At 37.6% G+C, this 15,247-nt stretch overlaps 2 protein-coding genes across 2 annotated transcripts; both read right to left on the reverse strand.

The window, feature by feature from the left end:
• On the reverse strand, positions 1-6,414 carry LOC140882532 (uncharacterized). Its single transcript, XM_073288593.1, has 14 exons — positions 6,144-6,414; positions 5,990-6,072; positions 5,742-5,799; positions 5,099-5,158; positions 4,360-4,489; positions 3,289-3,512; positions 3,101-3,193; positions 2,931-3,002; positions 2,597-2,629; positions 2,301-2,441; positions 1,955-2,011; positions 1,112-1,207; positions 922-1,024; positions 1-498 (listed from the first exon to the last, which is right to left on the reverse strand). Exons 1-13 carry the CDS (start codon positions 6,237-6,239, stop codon positions 968-970), a joined length of 1,200 nt encoding a protein of 399 aa, XP_073144694.1. The 5' UTR covers positions 6,240-6,414; the 3' UTR covers positions 1-498; positions 922-967.
• A 7,672-nt stretch (positions 6,415-14,086) lies between these two features.
• LOC140885554 (uncharacterized) lies at positions 14,087-14,601 on the reverse strand. Its single transcript, XM_073292535.1, has one exon. The coding sequence runs from the start codon at positions 14,346-14,348 to the stop codon at positions 14,121-14,123; it is 228 nt and encodes a 75-aa protein (XP_073148636.1). The 5' UTR covers positions 14,349-14,601; the 3' UTR covers positions 14,087-14,120.
• Between the last annotated feature and the right edge of the window lie 646 nt (positions 14,602-15,247).

Consider the following 15,247-nt stretch of genomic DNA (forward strand, 5'->3'; position numbering starts at 1 on the left):
AAAGTAAATAAAAAATTCTTTCATTTATAACTTTTAATACATATATTTTTTTTACAAGCAATAATGGTAAAGGAAATAGGCTGACACAAGAAAATGATAAAAGTTGATAAATATCTTCTAATCATGTTTGCAATAATTTTGTGTTATCGTTTGGACAAATTCCCAAGAACATAGACCAAATGCAAATCGGGTCATTCCCGAACACCCAAAGTTCGTGTGGTTGCAAGTCGCAATGGCGTGCAACCTTACTCATATCGATCAGTCCTCAACACTGAACCAAGACGGGTTTTGTCGATAAAAGATTTATTTGTTTTGATGATTTGATGAGAGCATACTTTACGGGATCACTTTCCTGTTCCGCGCAGGAGGCGAAAGACTGCTCCGTTGGAAGCACTCCCAGATGTTACTAACAATGGATTTGCAAAGAAGGTTTGCCAGAAGAACCAGGACTCCTCTACATGGATGGATGTTGAGCCTTCCGTCGATCGGCTCCAAGTGCTGAATCAGAAAGTGAGAAGTAAATCAACTGTGTATACAATGAAAGAGATTTAATAGCTGAACTTGTCACTGACTGTTAAATAACTGAATCAGGATAGATGAAGCACGGAGTTTTTGGACTACTTTGTTTTTGGGCCACTTTACTGTCAAGCTTGAAGAGACTTTTGCATTCAATATCTATGTTTTCTCCAAAATTGGCCAAATAGGCCACGATGGAAGATACAAAACAATGCTGACGCATTACAGGTTTCAAGTTTCAACCACTCAATCGTATTTACCAGCACATCGCAACATTGAATTTTAATACTAAATTGGCAACACCGTAATATTTGTATCGTGGTGACAAAATATTACTTTGAGGAACACTACCTCGATTTACTATTTTGTGAGTCTCACAAAAAGTGAACTAAAAGGTCCACTAACCTGCTACCTCGAGGCTGCTTGGAGGCAAGAACAAGATTAAAAACTACTAGCTTACATATCTCTGCAGTTGGGAATCATCCAATATCTCTACAACTGGAGCATACTGTAGAAGTTGAAACACTAGTTACCGCCGCATCAGGGAGCAAATAAATAAAAACTAGGGATAAAATTTTTTCTCACTTATACAAACCTCATCATCTTCATCGAGGTAAGTACCATGCATCGTGCTGTTATGATGAAATTGCCATCCAAATGAGTTCTCAAGCAGATCTTTGAGTTTTCTCGTCTATGAAAATTGAAAGGCAAAACTTAGTACTCAATGGAGGTAAATAAATATCTTTCAACAGGATATCTCATACTGTTACATTCAGAAGAACTCTCAACTCTAGTTGTACAGGAGAATCATATATGATTTGCCTCTAAATTCGGCTATCGTGATCGTGCATCTGCTTTACAGAGTGAGATATATGATGCCTATTCCTTGATGATATCACTCTCAACTCACTCCCTGTTCCTTCCTATGATTAAGTTTATAAAACTTAAAGTTTACACAAAAAGAATAATATTGTAAGAGTATACTCTATGTGTGTGCTTGGATATTGGAAAACAATTGTAAATAAGCAGATGATGAATTATGGGAGTGTTTGCAATCACTAAAAAAAAGTGATTGATAGCTTTTAGCTTAAAAAAATCATTTTTGTGTGTTTCTTAAATCTAGAATATGTGTTAGCTTATGCTTAACTTAATTGAAATCCAAAAGCTAGTCATGTGGTGATTATGATTCTCCAAAAATGATTCTAATAAGAAGATCATTGTTAAAATCATTTTAGTCACTTATTTATCAAACACTACCCAACTTTGATTTTTAGATTTTCACATGTGTTTTCAAACACTCCCAACTTTTGATTTTTCTTAATTTTTTTATAATAATGTATAAATTAATCACTTTTACAAAAGCACAATCTATTGCAAACACTCCCTAAGTAGTCTCATTTAAGTAAAATTTAAAAGAAAGTCGGCTAGAACTCCATACCGAAGACAGAAGGTTCCCATCAACCACTGGAGCTTCCATAACCAACGAGAAGAAATCCTGTAGCAGGGATAAAGGTCAATGATGCTAAGTCTACAGTAGATTAATATTGAGGAGATGTTTCCAATTTTTCAGAAACGCAGAACAGGCAATACTCATAACAACGCATGCCTGAGTAATTGAGAACTTAAAATTCAATTGAACAATCAAATTTCGGGAACAGATTTCATCTCAAGAACCCCCTCTGATCGTGTCGAGACAGGGATACGAGACAGGGGATCAGAATTCAATTACCCAAAATTAATCACACGTGGATGAGTATATCGATTCTGTCAGCTGATAACATTACCTTGCAAAGGTGGTGCAGAAAACTATCAGAGGACAACCAAGATTCATCCAACAATGGTGACACTCCTTTGTCTGTAGCACCTTCATCTCGCCGATCTTTTTGAAATCCATATTTTAATTGATAATATATCACTCTAACAAACTGTCAATATATCAATTTCAAGTTTAGAAGGAAGATAATGGAACACCTATAGTAATTAAAATAACTAATCTAGAATTAACAAAGCATGCACCTCAAACCATCGTGATTAATATGAAAATTGTACAAAAAATGAAGATCAAAGCTTAATATCCTACCTTGGTAAATAGCCTACTCCGGGTATGAAGAGGCTGCAGAGATAAAAGATCAGATGAGAATCAAAACAAGAAACGATCTCACAGATGTTTCGAATTAGTTGGACAGAACATAAAAATATAGTCATAGGGAACCAACCCCAACAAAACAGATCAATTTACAAAAATTTTTCTAGGGTTGATTTCCCACAAAATGTTAAATTCAAAACAATATTTCAAGTAAAAAGTTTTGATTAAGCCGGTCTACCAGAATGGCATTTAGATTTTGACAGCAAAGATATAACAGTATTTTCCAATAAGGATGGTTAAGAATTTTGACACTCGGATGTATACTTACAGCTTCCGTACAGCCAAATAAGAGACTAAGTAAAAGCTTCCACTGCATAAATGCTTCCAGTGACTGGCCCATCTGCCATTTTTACCAATTAACACATAAATTAACCAAGTACACCCCATGTGCCCATACATAAAAACAATTAAAAAAAAGAAAACAGAATTCTTCTTCACCAGAAATGCAATGAATGCAAACTGCAATTCTGCTAGAAGTAAATCTTCAACATCTCCATATTCTTTCATTAATATGCCTTCCAACAGCTGTGTCTGCAAAAACAGATGCATACTTTCCTAACTCAGAATACCCACAAAAAATTCACAAAACATGCACTTCAATGTAAATGAATTTTGCAATAGCAAACCTTGTCAAGATTCAAATTAGTAAGTTCTTCGCCAGACATTCCTTTGTGCTTGACAACTTTAGGAATTCTAGTGTAGTAGCAGCCTCTTCTTTGGGAATTTTCTTCATGAGTTGAAAACTTGCTGGTCCTCAACTGCTCGGCTAAAGCTTTCTCCATTGTGGTTTCAGGTAAATTCCCAACCATTTTAGATTCTGAAGCAACTGTGATTTCTCCTCCAATAGGTTCTGTAAATTATGCAATCAGCACATAACACAGCAACAAAAAGACAGATGTACGCATAAAAATCGGCCATTGAACTGTTAAAGAAGAAATCTAAAGAATATCCTACTATCATTCATTGTCAGATTCGAAGTACTCGTTTTTCAGTCTGTGGAAAACAAAGGTTATTATGAAGTCTCTAAGGAAGACAAAAGACTAAAGTCAACTTTGTCATCCCACCAAACGTTATTTGCCCGATTCCGGATTCCGGAAGCCAATAAGTGGGAGAGGGTCGCCAATTAAGGGAGTAAAATTGCACTGGTAGGCAATGACACCCTCTTTAGGCAATGTCTGAACTCTGACGTCGCTGTTAGCTTTTTTTTTAGTCGGCCTGACAATGAAAATCGATGTTCTATTACATCTTGTTTAAGTTATCATAATTAAGGGGAATAAATGAATAGTTGGAATTTGTTATCAAAATAGATGTGAACAACAGATAAACTTGAACATAAAATCAAAAGTTTAGCCACAGAGTCCCATTAGCCATACCTTATTCAAGATTGTAATTCTTAACTGAAAACAAACATAAATCTTAAAAGTAGTTAGTCTTTTAACAGAATATTATTTTTCAATGTGCCTCATATCTTAATGATATTCAGATCAAATATCAGCAAACTCATTCTCACTACTCATTTCTCCTCTTTTTATGATTGAACCCCTCGTCAACTTGAATAATTCAAATTGTTTAACAATTATAATCATAACGTAGAAGGGGTGGAGAGCAGGGGGAGGAAAACAATATTATGACGTAATAATAAAACTAAATGCAATTTGATCAAGTACAGCATACTACGGGTAACTGCATTTTCTCACCAATGCGGTCAATTGTAGCCTTGTTAATATAATTGGACAAGTGCTTCCATTCAGTATACTGACTCAATGAATATGGTCCAAGCTGTGCATCAAATTCTAGTCTTTTAACGGCATGGTAGTATCCCTCTTCCTACATAAATATAAAAGAATAAAAGGCTAGGAGTAAGCATCATAAAATCGGTGCCAGAAGAAGTGTTACATCAGTAATATGTTTTTTAACTCGCAATTTAGATCAAGTATGATTAATGAGCTTTAACTAGAAATCACTTCTTGTACATGTATATGTACCCCCTAACCGTAGGTCAAAAGCAAGTCAACAGAAGAGCCACCTATTGAACGAAAAACTCATCTAAAAAATTAAAATGTTTGGAGTTGTAAAAATTTGTCATCTCTAGCTTGCATGTATTCTACATATGAAGCCTAGCAGACAAAAGCATTTTGTAAATGGTGATGGTTAAACTCTTTCGGAGGATAACCTCCTTGGCATGGTTCTCAAACCATATTAAGTGACCATAAGGCTTAAGCTGCTAGAGACTAGAGAGGTGGGACATTCAAAAATAATTAAATATTAGGCAATCAGGGGGGAAACTCATACTAAATTACCACAAGGATTTTGGGTTATCAAGCTTCGATATATCAGTTGGGTATGACATGAAGGCTTCACACTCATTTATGTATGAATGCACTATTCAGGAAAAAAAGTTCATAAGTCTGAGCTTGTTCCATAAACTGGTCATACCTCTTCTTCCAACAGTTTGACAAACAGCTCTTCATTTTTTTCCCATTTCCGGACAATAACCTGTTACACAATATCAGAAAAAGGCTGATGCCAAGCAATCATATTTCGGAAACATAAACAAAAGAAAATATAAATCACTCATATGGGGATTCAAAACGAGCAAACTGATACCCTAAATCCTAGTCGTAAAGTGCACGCATTATCGACATGTGCTGGGACATAATATTCTAGAATCTAAACAATGAAGAAAACTGCATCGCATTTCCTACAACATCGAATATATGCTTTATAAACTTTTGAATAATAATAATATAAACGTTTAATTAGTGCACAAATATATAATGATTATTAACTTGCATTTCACATTACATTTAAGACCAACTTGTAAAGTGTGAAACACATGCTCTTCACAACAGAGGCACACCGTCAACAAAATAGTCTGCGGGGGAAAAACTTAAAACAAGTAGATCCGACAAAGTGTTTGACTACCTAGTTAAATTATAAACACTGAACAGTTACTTTAAATTACAAAACGATGAACATGTAACAAAAAAAGTTATTAGTTTCAAGGTGGAAACTAACTGAGCGCAAAAGTTGAACAGCAAAAATCCAGAAACATGAAAGATGAAATAATGCTGGAAACCTGAGAAGGGCTGGCGTCAATGAAGAAACCAACAATTGGAGAAAATTCACTGCCTTCTCTGCATAATCACATACCCAAAATTAGTACCGCAACCAAACCATTAAAAAAATCTGAGCTGCAATCAACAATACTACATTTTTTAATTTGAACATATTTTCGTAAAAAGTCTCAATCTTGCTGATTTTTTTCCTGGTCAATTTTGACAGCACAACATATGTAATAATCAAGGTTAAAAGAAGCCAGCCAACCTGTTAGACGAGCTATAATATATAAAATGAACGCCCGGAGGAATCATCTTGATACCCTTAAACTTAGGGCCCGACGAAAACATCTGTGCATCACATAACATTATTTAGGTCACATAAACCAAATTCTCATGCATGAATTACACAAAAGATGTACCTGGGTATCGATGCCAATGAGAGTGAACTGAGGAGCATCGAGGAGAAGAAGAGTGGCGCCATGCTTTACATACTCCAGAGCTGTTTCAGGGTCCATCTGTATTGAATCAAAAATTGTGCTACAAAATGGGCCGCGATTCTAGGGTTCACTTCCGATTTTTCCGCAGTCCCAAATTCATTCAAGAATTGATTCGAGTGTTCCGACCGGATGCGTGGACTTGATCGTCACTACAAGAAAACCCGGGAAACTTCTCCACAAAATCCACGACTCAATTTCTATTTCTTTTTCGTCGTCAATTTAAATTACAATTTTCAACATTTAATCTAGTGTTAAAACCAGGGCTAATTACATCCACACGTGAAAAGTTTAAAAGGCATAAAACCCTTTAAAAAATTTTAATAGACTAATGCATTTCTTAGTTTTTTAAAATATAGCACATTTCACCCCTATGATATACAAACTCGGGCACATTTATACCATCTCATAGGGGTTTTTATGCTAATTTTTTTAAACATGGGGTTTAACATGCTATTAATTTTACACAAGGGTTTTTATGCCTTTTAGACTTTTCACAAGGATTGTGGATGCAATTAGCCCGTTAAAACCACTTTTTCCTTTTTTTAAAAAAAATAAAAATAAACATTTTAAAAAGATATAAAAACACTTTAAAAAAATATTACTTATTTAAGATTTCATTTGGTTATACTTATAAACGTGTTTTATATACAAACTCATTCATTGTTTTAAATTTTGGATCTCGTTGTTAGGACTATAATTCATCAAAGATTAAGATACATTTTTTTATGAAGTATTGAGATTACATTTTGCTCATGAACATTCATTTATTTACAAATATTTCTTTTTTTTTAATATCTTGTATATTTTATATTAATATTTCATTTTTTTAGTATCATATATTTTATATTAGAATATAAACCAACACTCTGCTGTTTTGGTATCTTTACATTTTTTTTGATAAGCCAGAAATGTTTTGATAAATAGAACCACACTTTTTTCTCAAGTTGAAGTGCTTAAAAGTAAATTAATTTTAATGTCATGGTATATTTTTTTATAAACGAAAAATATCAATTTACAAAATATTTTTTTTTATTTAATAAAAAACATCATCTTTTACTATTTTGTTATAGGTGACGCGATAATAACTAACATCTGATCACTTTGATAAAAACCTATTTAAAATCTATAGTTATATTTCATCATCATTATAAAATTATGAAACCGTTTTTCTATCTTCTCTTTGCATTATCAAGTATTTGTCAATAATTTCAATTCAACCTAATTTTAATTTATATTTTATTTAACATTTTTAAATAAATCATCATTCTTTATTAAAAAAAAACAAAAATTATTAAATTAAAAAGAATAAAAATTATTATTAGATATAGATATGTCAACTTTTTATATTTTTTTATCGTAAAAATAATGTCAATTTTAAGGTTGTTTAATATTCATTGAAAGTTGTAAAGAAAATATTTTTCCATATAGTAGAGTAGTATAAAGTTATTATTTTATATCCCAATTTTAAATTTTCTCATCATCATCACCATGGTTTCAACACAGCCCGGATCTCTTCGAACATGTTGAGCCATAATTTCAGTTTGCATTTTTGGTATCGTTTTAGGAAATTAGTCCTTATCTGATTAATTGTTGACATATTTCGTTTTATGAAAGTTGCTATGTGATGCGATTATCATAAAATGGATACTCGAGGATAGGTAAACTCCCGGATGGAAAAGATAGGTGAATACCTTATGGGTTTGGAAATGAAGCTTATACGGATATTTGAGAAAGTTAGTGTGTGCGAAATGAATGATAATGATGATGCTTTTTGAGAGATTCTCCCTATGTTTTTATACTCGTCCGTCCGGGTCCTCAATGATTACTGGGTATGGGCTTACTGACAGCTTTCAGGATGATGGGATGGTTACCACGTGTGATTTAGACACCCCGTAATTTCAGGAAAGAGTTCATCCCGTTGGAACGTGGTTAGTAATGATTTGGTCTGCGATTTGAATCTGTTATACTCTAAGTAGACGTGGCCACTTCCTAGCCTTAAGAATAGAAAAACTCGGGTCCCACCGACCTCCCGGGTTTCTTGAAACTTTTTCGGGTATTTACACCCTCCGGGGTTTCCTTATACCCGGGTCCGGGGTATTTTCTCACCATTCCTCCTCCCGGGTGGTTAATCCATCCCGGGATTTTTCCTCTCGGGGTTTTCTCACCGGGACATCACCACACTTTCTAAAAATAGTCGGGCTAGGACCTGCTCCGCTGTCCCGAGAAATAGACGCCCCTGTTACATATCCTCCACCAACCTGACGTCATCCATAACCGCTTCGTAGTGCGTGTGTCAGAGATTCTGTCAAAGGTCTCTTCAGCTTCTTGAGCACGCTTTGCTTATCTCCGCCGTTCAATTCAAAATACACGGCTCAGATCTTTCCTCCCTAGGGTTATATAATTTCTTTGCCCAATCCCTTCCTCTCTCATCATCTTATTCCTCAAGTATAGGCCGCTCGGGCTCTCTTATGAGCCTCCGACACTCACTGGTGTCATGCTTGTTTACGCAATATATCGAGCAATATTTCCCTGGTATTTTCGGAGGCAATGGTCGGGCATTCTCCTCACACATATGGACTCCTAGCTATCCTGTAGGGAGCATAGGTGGCGAGCCTCCCCGGTTGATAATGCCTTCTTCTCCCCCGACTGCTCTGGTTTCTTTTCTCCCTGTGTTCTTCCTTCCGGTCTTTCTCCCTCTTCTGTCGTTGGGCTTTCTCCATGTTGATATATTTTTCCGCTCAAGCTAAGAGGTCCTCAAAGTATCGGGGAGCCCTCTTGACTAAAGATCGGAAGAATTCTTCTTCTTTAAGTCTCTGTGTGAAAGCAGTGATTTTGGTTTCCGGAGCACACGCAGGTACTTCCAGGGCCACTCTATTGAACTTTTTAATATAAACTCTCAAAGATTCCTCGTTCAACTGTTTTATCTCAAAAAGGCTGAGGGTAGTCTTTTTATACCGCTTGCTGTTGCTGAAGTGTTGCAAGAAGACTTCCCGGAATTCTTTGAAAGTTTTGATACTACCTTTTTCCAAGTTTTCGAACCATCTTTGGGCGGAGTCTACCAAGATAGTCAAAAATACCTTGCACTTGATTTGATCGCCATAACAATGTAACATGACCACATTTTCAAATTGAGTCACATGCTCCTCTGGGTCGGTGCTGCCATCGTACTCTTTGATTTTGGCAGATTTGAAATAGACCGGCAAGGGCTCCCCAATTATTTCCGGGGAGAAGGGGCAGCTCAAACTTTTGACCCGCGAAGATTCCCGCGGGTCCGTGTTCCCCAGTTTTTGTATTTTTTGTTTCAGCATCTTCATCTCTCCCGCCATAGTAATATTTGCAGACCCAGCATGTGAGTTTCCCTCATCTTCCAAGTGTATGCCTTTGTTCCTTTTTTTTTCGGGCCTCAACTCCTGCTCTTTTTCTCCTTCTAGTCATTTTTCATTCTCCTTTCCTTGGCCATCCTTTCCTCCTTCTTGTTGTATTGTCCTGATTTTTTGTACAGCAGCGTCTACCATAGCGTTCATTTGTTCTTGAATTGCGGCAATTGCTCGATGAGAGCTTTCTGGATCATCAATGATGGTCATATCTACGTCTTGAACTCATTTTCCCACAAACGGCGCCAATGATGTGATTATCATAAAATGGATACCCGGGGGTAGGTAAACTCCTGGGTGGAAAAGATAGGTGAATACCTTATGGGTTTGGAAATGAAGCTTATACGGATATTTGAGAGAGTGAGTGTGTGCGGAATGAATGATAATGATGATGCTTCTTGAGAGATTCTCCCTAAGTTTTTATACTCGTCCGTTCGGGTACTCAATAATTATTGGGTATGGGCTTACTGACAGCTTTCAGGATGATGGGATAGTTACCACGTGTGATTTAGACACCCCGTAATTTCAGGAAAGAGCTCATCCCGTTGGAACGTGGTTAGTAATGATTTGGTCTGTGATTTGAATCTGTTATATTCTAAGTAGACGTGGCCACTTTCTAGCCTTAAGAATAGAAAAACTCGGGTCTCACCGACCTCCCGGGTTTCTTGAAACTTTTCCGGGTATTTACACCCTCCGGGATTTTCTTATACCCGGGTCCGGGGTATTTTCTCACCAGTCCTCCTCCCGGGTGGTTAATCCCTCCCGGGATTTTTTCTCTTGGGGTTTTCTCACCGGGACCCGTTGGAACGTGGTTAGTAATAATTTGGTCTGAGATTTGAATATGTTATACTCTAAGTAGACGTGGCCACTTTCTACCCTTAAGAATAGAAAAACTCGGGTCCCACTGACCTCCCGGGTTTCTTGAGACTTTCCCGGGTATTTACACCCTCCGGGGTTTCCTTATACCCGGATCCGGGGTATTTTCTCCCCGGGAGGACTCCCGACCTCCTAGGATTCTTGAAACTTTCCCGGGTATTTACACCCTCCAGGGTTTCCTTATACTCGGGTCCAGGGTATTTTCTCACCGGGACATCACCACACTTTCAAAAGATAGTCGGGCTAGGACCTGCTCCGCTGTCTCGAGGAGTAGAGACGCCCTTGTTACTTATCCTCCTCCCGGGTGGTTAATCCCTCCCGGGATTTTTTTTCTCGGGGTTTTCTCACCGGGACATCACCACACTTTCTAAAGATAGTCGGGCTAGGACCTACTCCGCTGTTCCGAGGAGTAGAGGCGCCCTTGTTACTTATCCTCCTCCCGGGTGGTTAATCCCTCCCAGGATTTTTCCTCTCGGGGTTTTCGGTGATGGAAGATTTTTCCTCTCGGGGTTTTCTCACCGGGACATCACCGAAAACCCCGAGAGGAAAAATCCCGGGAGGGATTAACCACCCGGGAGGAGGACCGGTGAGAAAATACCCCGGATCCGGGTATAAGAAAACCCCGGAGGGTGTAAATACCCGGAAAAGTCTCAAAAAACCCGGGAGGTCGGTGGGACCCGAGTTTTTATATTTTTAAGGCTAGAAAGTTGTCACGTCTACTTAGAGTATAACAGATTCAAATCACAGACCAAATCATTACTAACCACGTTCCAACGGGATGGGCTCTTTTCTGAAATTACAGGGTGTCTAAATCACACGTGGTAACCATCACATCATCCTGAAAGCTGTCAGTAAGCCCCTACCCAATAATCATTGAGGACCCGGACGGACGAGTATAAAAACCTATGGAAAATTTCTCAAAAAGCATCATCATTATCATTCATTCCGCACACACTTACTCTCTCAAATATCCGTATAAGCTTCATTTCCAAACCCATAAGGTACTCACCTATCTTTTCTACCCGGGAGTTTACCTACCCCCGGATATCTATTTTATGATAATCGCATCATTGGCGCCGTCTGTGAAAAAGTGAGTTCAACACGTAGATATGACCATCATTGATGATCCAGAAAGCTCTCCTCGAGCAATTTTCGCAATTCAAGAACAAATGAACGCTATGGTAGACGTTGCTGTACAAAAAATAAGAATACAACAAAAATGAGAAAATGATGGTCAAGGAAAGGAGAACGAAAAAGGACTAGAAGGAGAAAAAGAGCAGAATTTGAGGCCCGAAAAAGAAAGGAACAAAGGCATACACTTGAAAGAGGAGAAAAACTCACATGCTGGGTCTGCAAATATTACTATGGCGGGAGAGCTGGAGATGCTGAAACAAAAAATACAAAAACTGAAGAACACGAACCCGCGGGAATCTTCGCGGGTCAAAAGTTTGGGCTGCCCCTTCTCTCCGAAAATCATTGGGGAGCCCTTGCCGATCTATTTCAAATCTGCCAAAATCAAGGAGTACGATGGCAGCACCGACCCAGAGGAGCATGTGACTCGATTTGAGAATGCGGTCATGTTACATTGTTATGACGATCAAATCAAGTGCAAGATATTTTTGACTACCTTGGTAGACTCCGCCAAAAGATGGTTCGAAAACTTGGAAGAAGATAGTATCAAAACTTTCAAAAAATTCCGGGAAGTTTTCTTGCAACACTTCAGCAGCAGCAAATGGTATAAAAAGACTACCCACAGCTTCTTTGAGATAAAACAGTTGAACGAGGAATCTTTGAGAGCTTATATTAAAAAGTTCAATAGAGTGGCCCTGAAAGTATCTGCGTGTGCTCCGAAAACCAAAATCACCGCTTTCGCACAGGGACTTAAAGAAGGAGAATTCTTACGGTCTTTAGTCAAGAGGGCTCCCCGATACTTTGAGGACCTCTTAACTCGAGCGGAAAAATATATCAACATGGAGGAATCCCAACGACAGAAGAGTGAGAAATGCCGGAAGGAAGAACACAGGAATAAAGGAAACCAGAGCAGTCAGGGGAGAAGAAGGCATGATCAACCGGGGAGGCTCGCCACCTATGCTCCCTACAGGATAGCTCGAGATCAAGGATTCCATATGTGTGAGGAGAATGTCCGACCATTGCTTCCGAAAAGACCAGAAAAATATTGCTCGATATATCGAGTAAACACCCACGACACCACTGAGTGTCGGAGGCTCATAAGAGTGCCCGAGCGGCCTATACTTGAGGAAGATGATGATGAGAGAGAAAGGGATTGGGCAAAGAAATTATATAACCCTAGGGAGAAAAGATCTGAGCCGTTTATTTTGAATTGAACGGCGGAGATAAGCAAAGCGTGCTCAAGAAGCTGAAGAGACCTCTGACAGAATCTCTGACACACGCACTACGAAGCGGTTAGGGCTGACGTCAGGTTGGTGGAAGATATGTAACAGGGGCGTCTATTCCTCGGGGCAGCGGAGCAGGTCCTAGCCCGACTATTTTTAGAAAGTGTGGTGATGTCCCGGTGAGAAAACCCCGAGAAAAAAAATCCCGGGAGGGATTAACCACCTGGAAGGAGGACCGGTGAGAAAATACCCCGGACCCGGGTATAAGAAAACCTCAGAGGGTGTAAATACCCGGAAAAGTCTCAAGAAACCCGGGAGGACGGTGGGACCGAGTTTTTCTATTCTTAAGGCTAGAAAGTGGCCGCGTCTACTTAGAGTATAACAGATTCAAATCACAGACCAAATCAATACTAACCATGTTCCAACTAAATGGGCTTTTTTCTAAAATTACGGGGTATCTAATCTCATCATCCTGAAAGTTGTAAGTAAGCCCATACCTCAATAATCATTAAGTACCCGGACGAACGAGTATAAAAACTTATGAAGAATCTCTCAAGAAGCATCATCATTATCATTCATTTCGCACACACTCACTCTCTCAAATATCCGTATAAACTTCATTTTCAAACCCATAAGGTATTCACCTATCTTTTCCACCCGAGAGTTTACCTACCCCGAATATCCATTTTATGATAATCGCATCATTATGTATATATACACATTGACATATGTCGATTTGACCCCAATATATCCGACAACCAAACGATTTTTTTTCTCTTTTCAAGCAAGATGTGAAAAAAAAAAAATCTTTGCATCTGATATATGAGGTTCATGTCTATATATATATTTTTTAGGTAAGTTAAGATACACGGATAGATAAATCTATATTACAAATTTAGGTAGGATTTGCAACAGTTAAAAATAAATAATTATCAAAAAAATTTCACAGATTTTTCAAAAAAAAATTTATAATCATTTATTTTTTAAGTAAGTTCAATTATTATAAACTTATGATCATAAAGAGTAAAATATATAGCAAACAAATATTTCATATTTAGTGTAAAAGTTTAATTATAGGACCAAAAAATAGTAGCAAACAAATATAACATATGATCATAAAGAGTAAAATATAACTCCAAAACCATTACACACACATATATACATCATATACACACATATTTCATATCATTATTAATTTGTTACAATCATTTTGACATGAAATTATAGAAAAAGAAGCAACAGAATTTGTAAATGCATTCGAAAAATAGTCACTCCACCAATGGTTATGTATAACCTCAAATGGGGATGCACCTATTGACGCGTGGATAAACGACGGCTGCGGGATGCGCCATAATACGGCGGCCCTTCACGTGGCGGAAGCAGTATACGAAAGCCCCCACCGGCCACTCCACCAGCGCCGCCGCCGCGAACGCCAGGAAACCCAGCGTCGGCCCCACCACCTTGCACCTGCATGGGTTGCTCGTCGTCCCACACTGCACGCACAACGGAATCCCGAGACGCATCTTGTTCTTCAAATTTCTCCTGAATGTACTTTGTTGCTATGGAAATAAATGATAAATAAATGTATAATTTATCCAATCACGATATGGGTTTTCGAAGATCGACAGAGGTTTCATTTATAAAGCAAGATTTGGAGCTTTGTGAGAGGTGAAATGGCGGTGGGCGTGGTCTTGGAGGGGATGATGTGTCCCAGGGAACTTGCCACTTGTTGGGTTTCTGATTTCTTGCAATAGAATTTTGGCCTTTGTTTGTTTATTTTTTGTCACTTTTTTTTTCTCTTTTTTAATGATCGAAGCTTCGTGAATTCTTATTTATTTATTTTTTTAATATTATTTTTATGTTCTAAAGACAGATGTCTGTGTTGGGTTTGAAATGTGGAGATGACCATGATATTGTGACATATAATACGACTCATTTTTTTTTATCATAAGATTCTATCTTACTCGGGGAGTATAGTTCAAATTTCCCCTTTTTTTAATCTCCTTTAGATTCAAATGGTCTGACAAATTTTAATGAGATTGTTGTCACACGGTAGGTGGATCTTTCTTTATGAGATGCGTTGGTTGAATTTATACACGGGAAAAATGATACATTTGAAAAAAAAAATAATATTTTTTCGTAAATTGAAGTAATACAAAAAATGTATCACATATATGAGAGTTTTGTGGAAATTATTGTCTCTTGTATCTATTTCTGAACGTAAATAGCAAGAGCTTGCTACAAAGTGTCAATTTAGAGTCGATGCATGCGAGAAGAGACATTGAAATTCTTATCAATTTTTTTTTAATAATAACAATATTAACTTAACTTCTATAAGTTTCTTTGACAAAGTTTTGGACAGGTTAGTAAATGGATTCGATTTGAATTGGAGTTCTACGTATTAATACTCATGCAAAAATAA

The sequence above is a fragment of the Henckelia pumila genome, chromosome 2, assembly GCF_033568475.1.
Source record: "Henckelia pumila isolate YLH828 chromosome 2, ASM3356847v2, whole genome shotgun sequence".
NCBI classification, from domain to species: Eukaryota; Viridiplantae; Streptophyta; class Magnoliopsida; order Lamiales; family Gesneriaceae; genus Henckelia; species Henckelia pumila.

What these genes read in the sequence shown, in the direction of transcription:
- LOC140882532 (XM_073288593.1), bottom strand. Translation starts at nt 6,239, where the DNA reads ATGGACCCTGAAACAGCTCTGGAGTATGTAAAGCATGGCGCCACTCTT. An exon ending in TCATTGGCATCGATACCCAG is followed by an intron (nt 6,073 to 6,143) that starts GTACATCTTTTG and finishes TGTGATGCACAG; the next exon opens with ATGTTTTCGTCGGGCCCTAA. An exon ending in TATTTGGCTGTACGGAAGCT is followed by an intron (nt 2,630 to 2,930) that starts GTAAGTATACAT and finishes TTATCTCTGCAG; the next exon opens with CCTCTTCATACCCGGAGTAG.
- LOC140885554 (XM_073292535.1), bottom strand. Translation starts at nt 14,348, where the DNA reads ATGCGTCTCGGGATTCCGTTGTGCGTGCAGTGTGGGACGACGAGCAAC.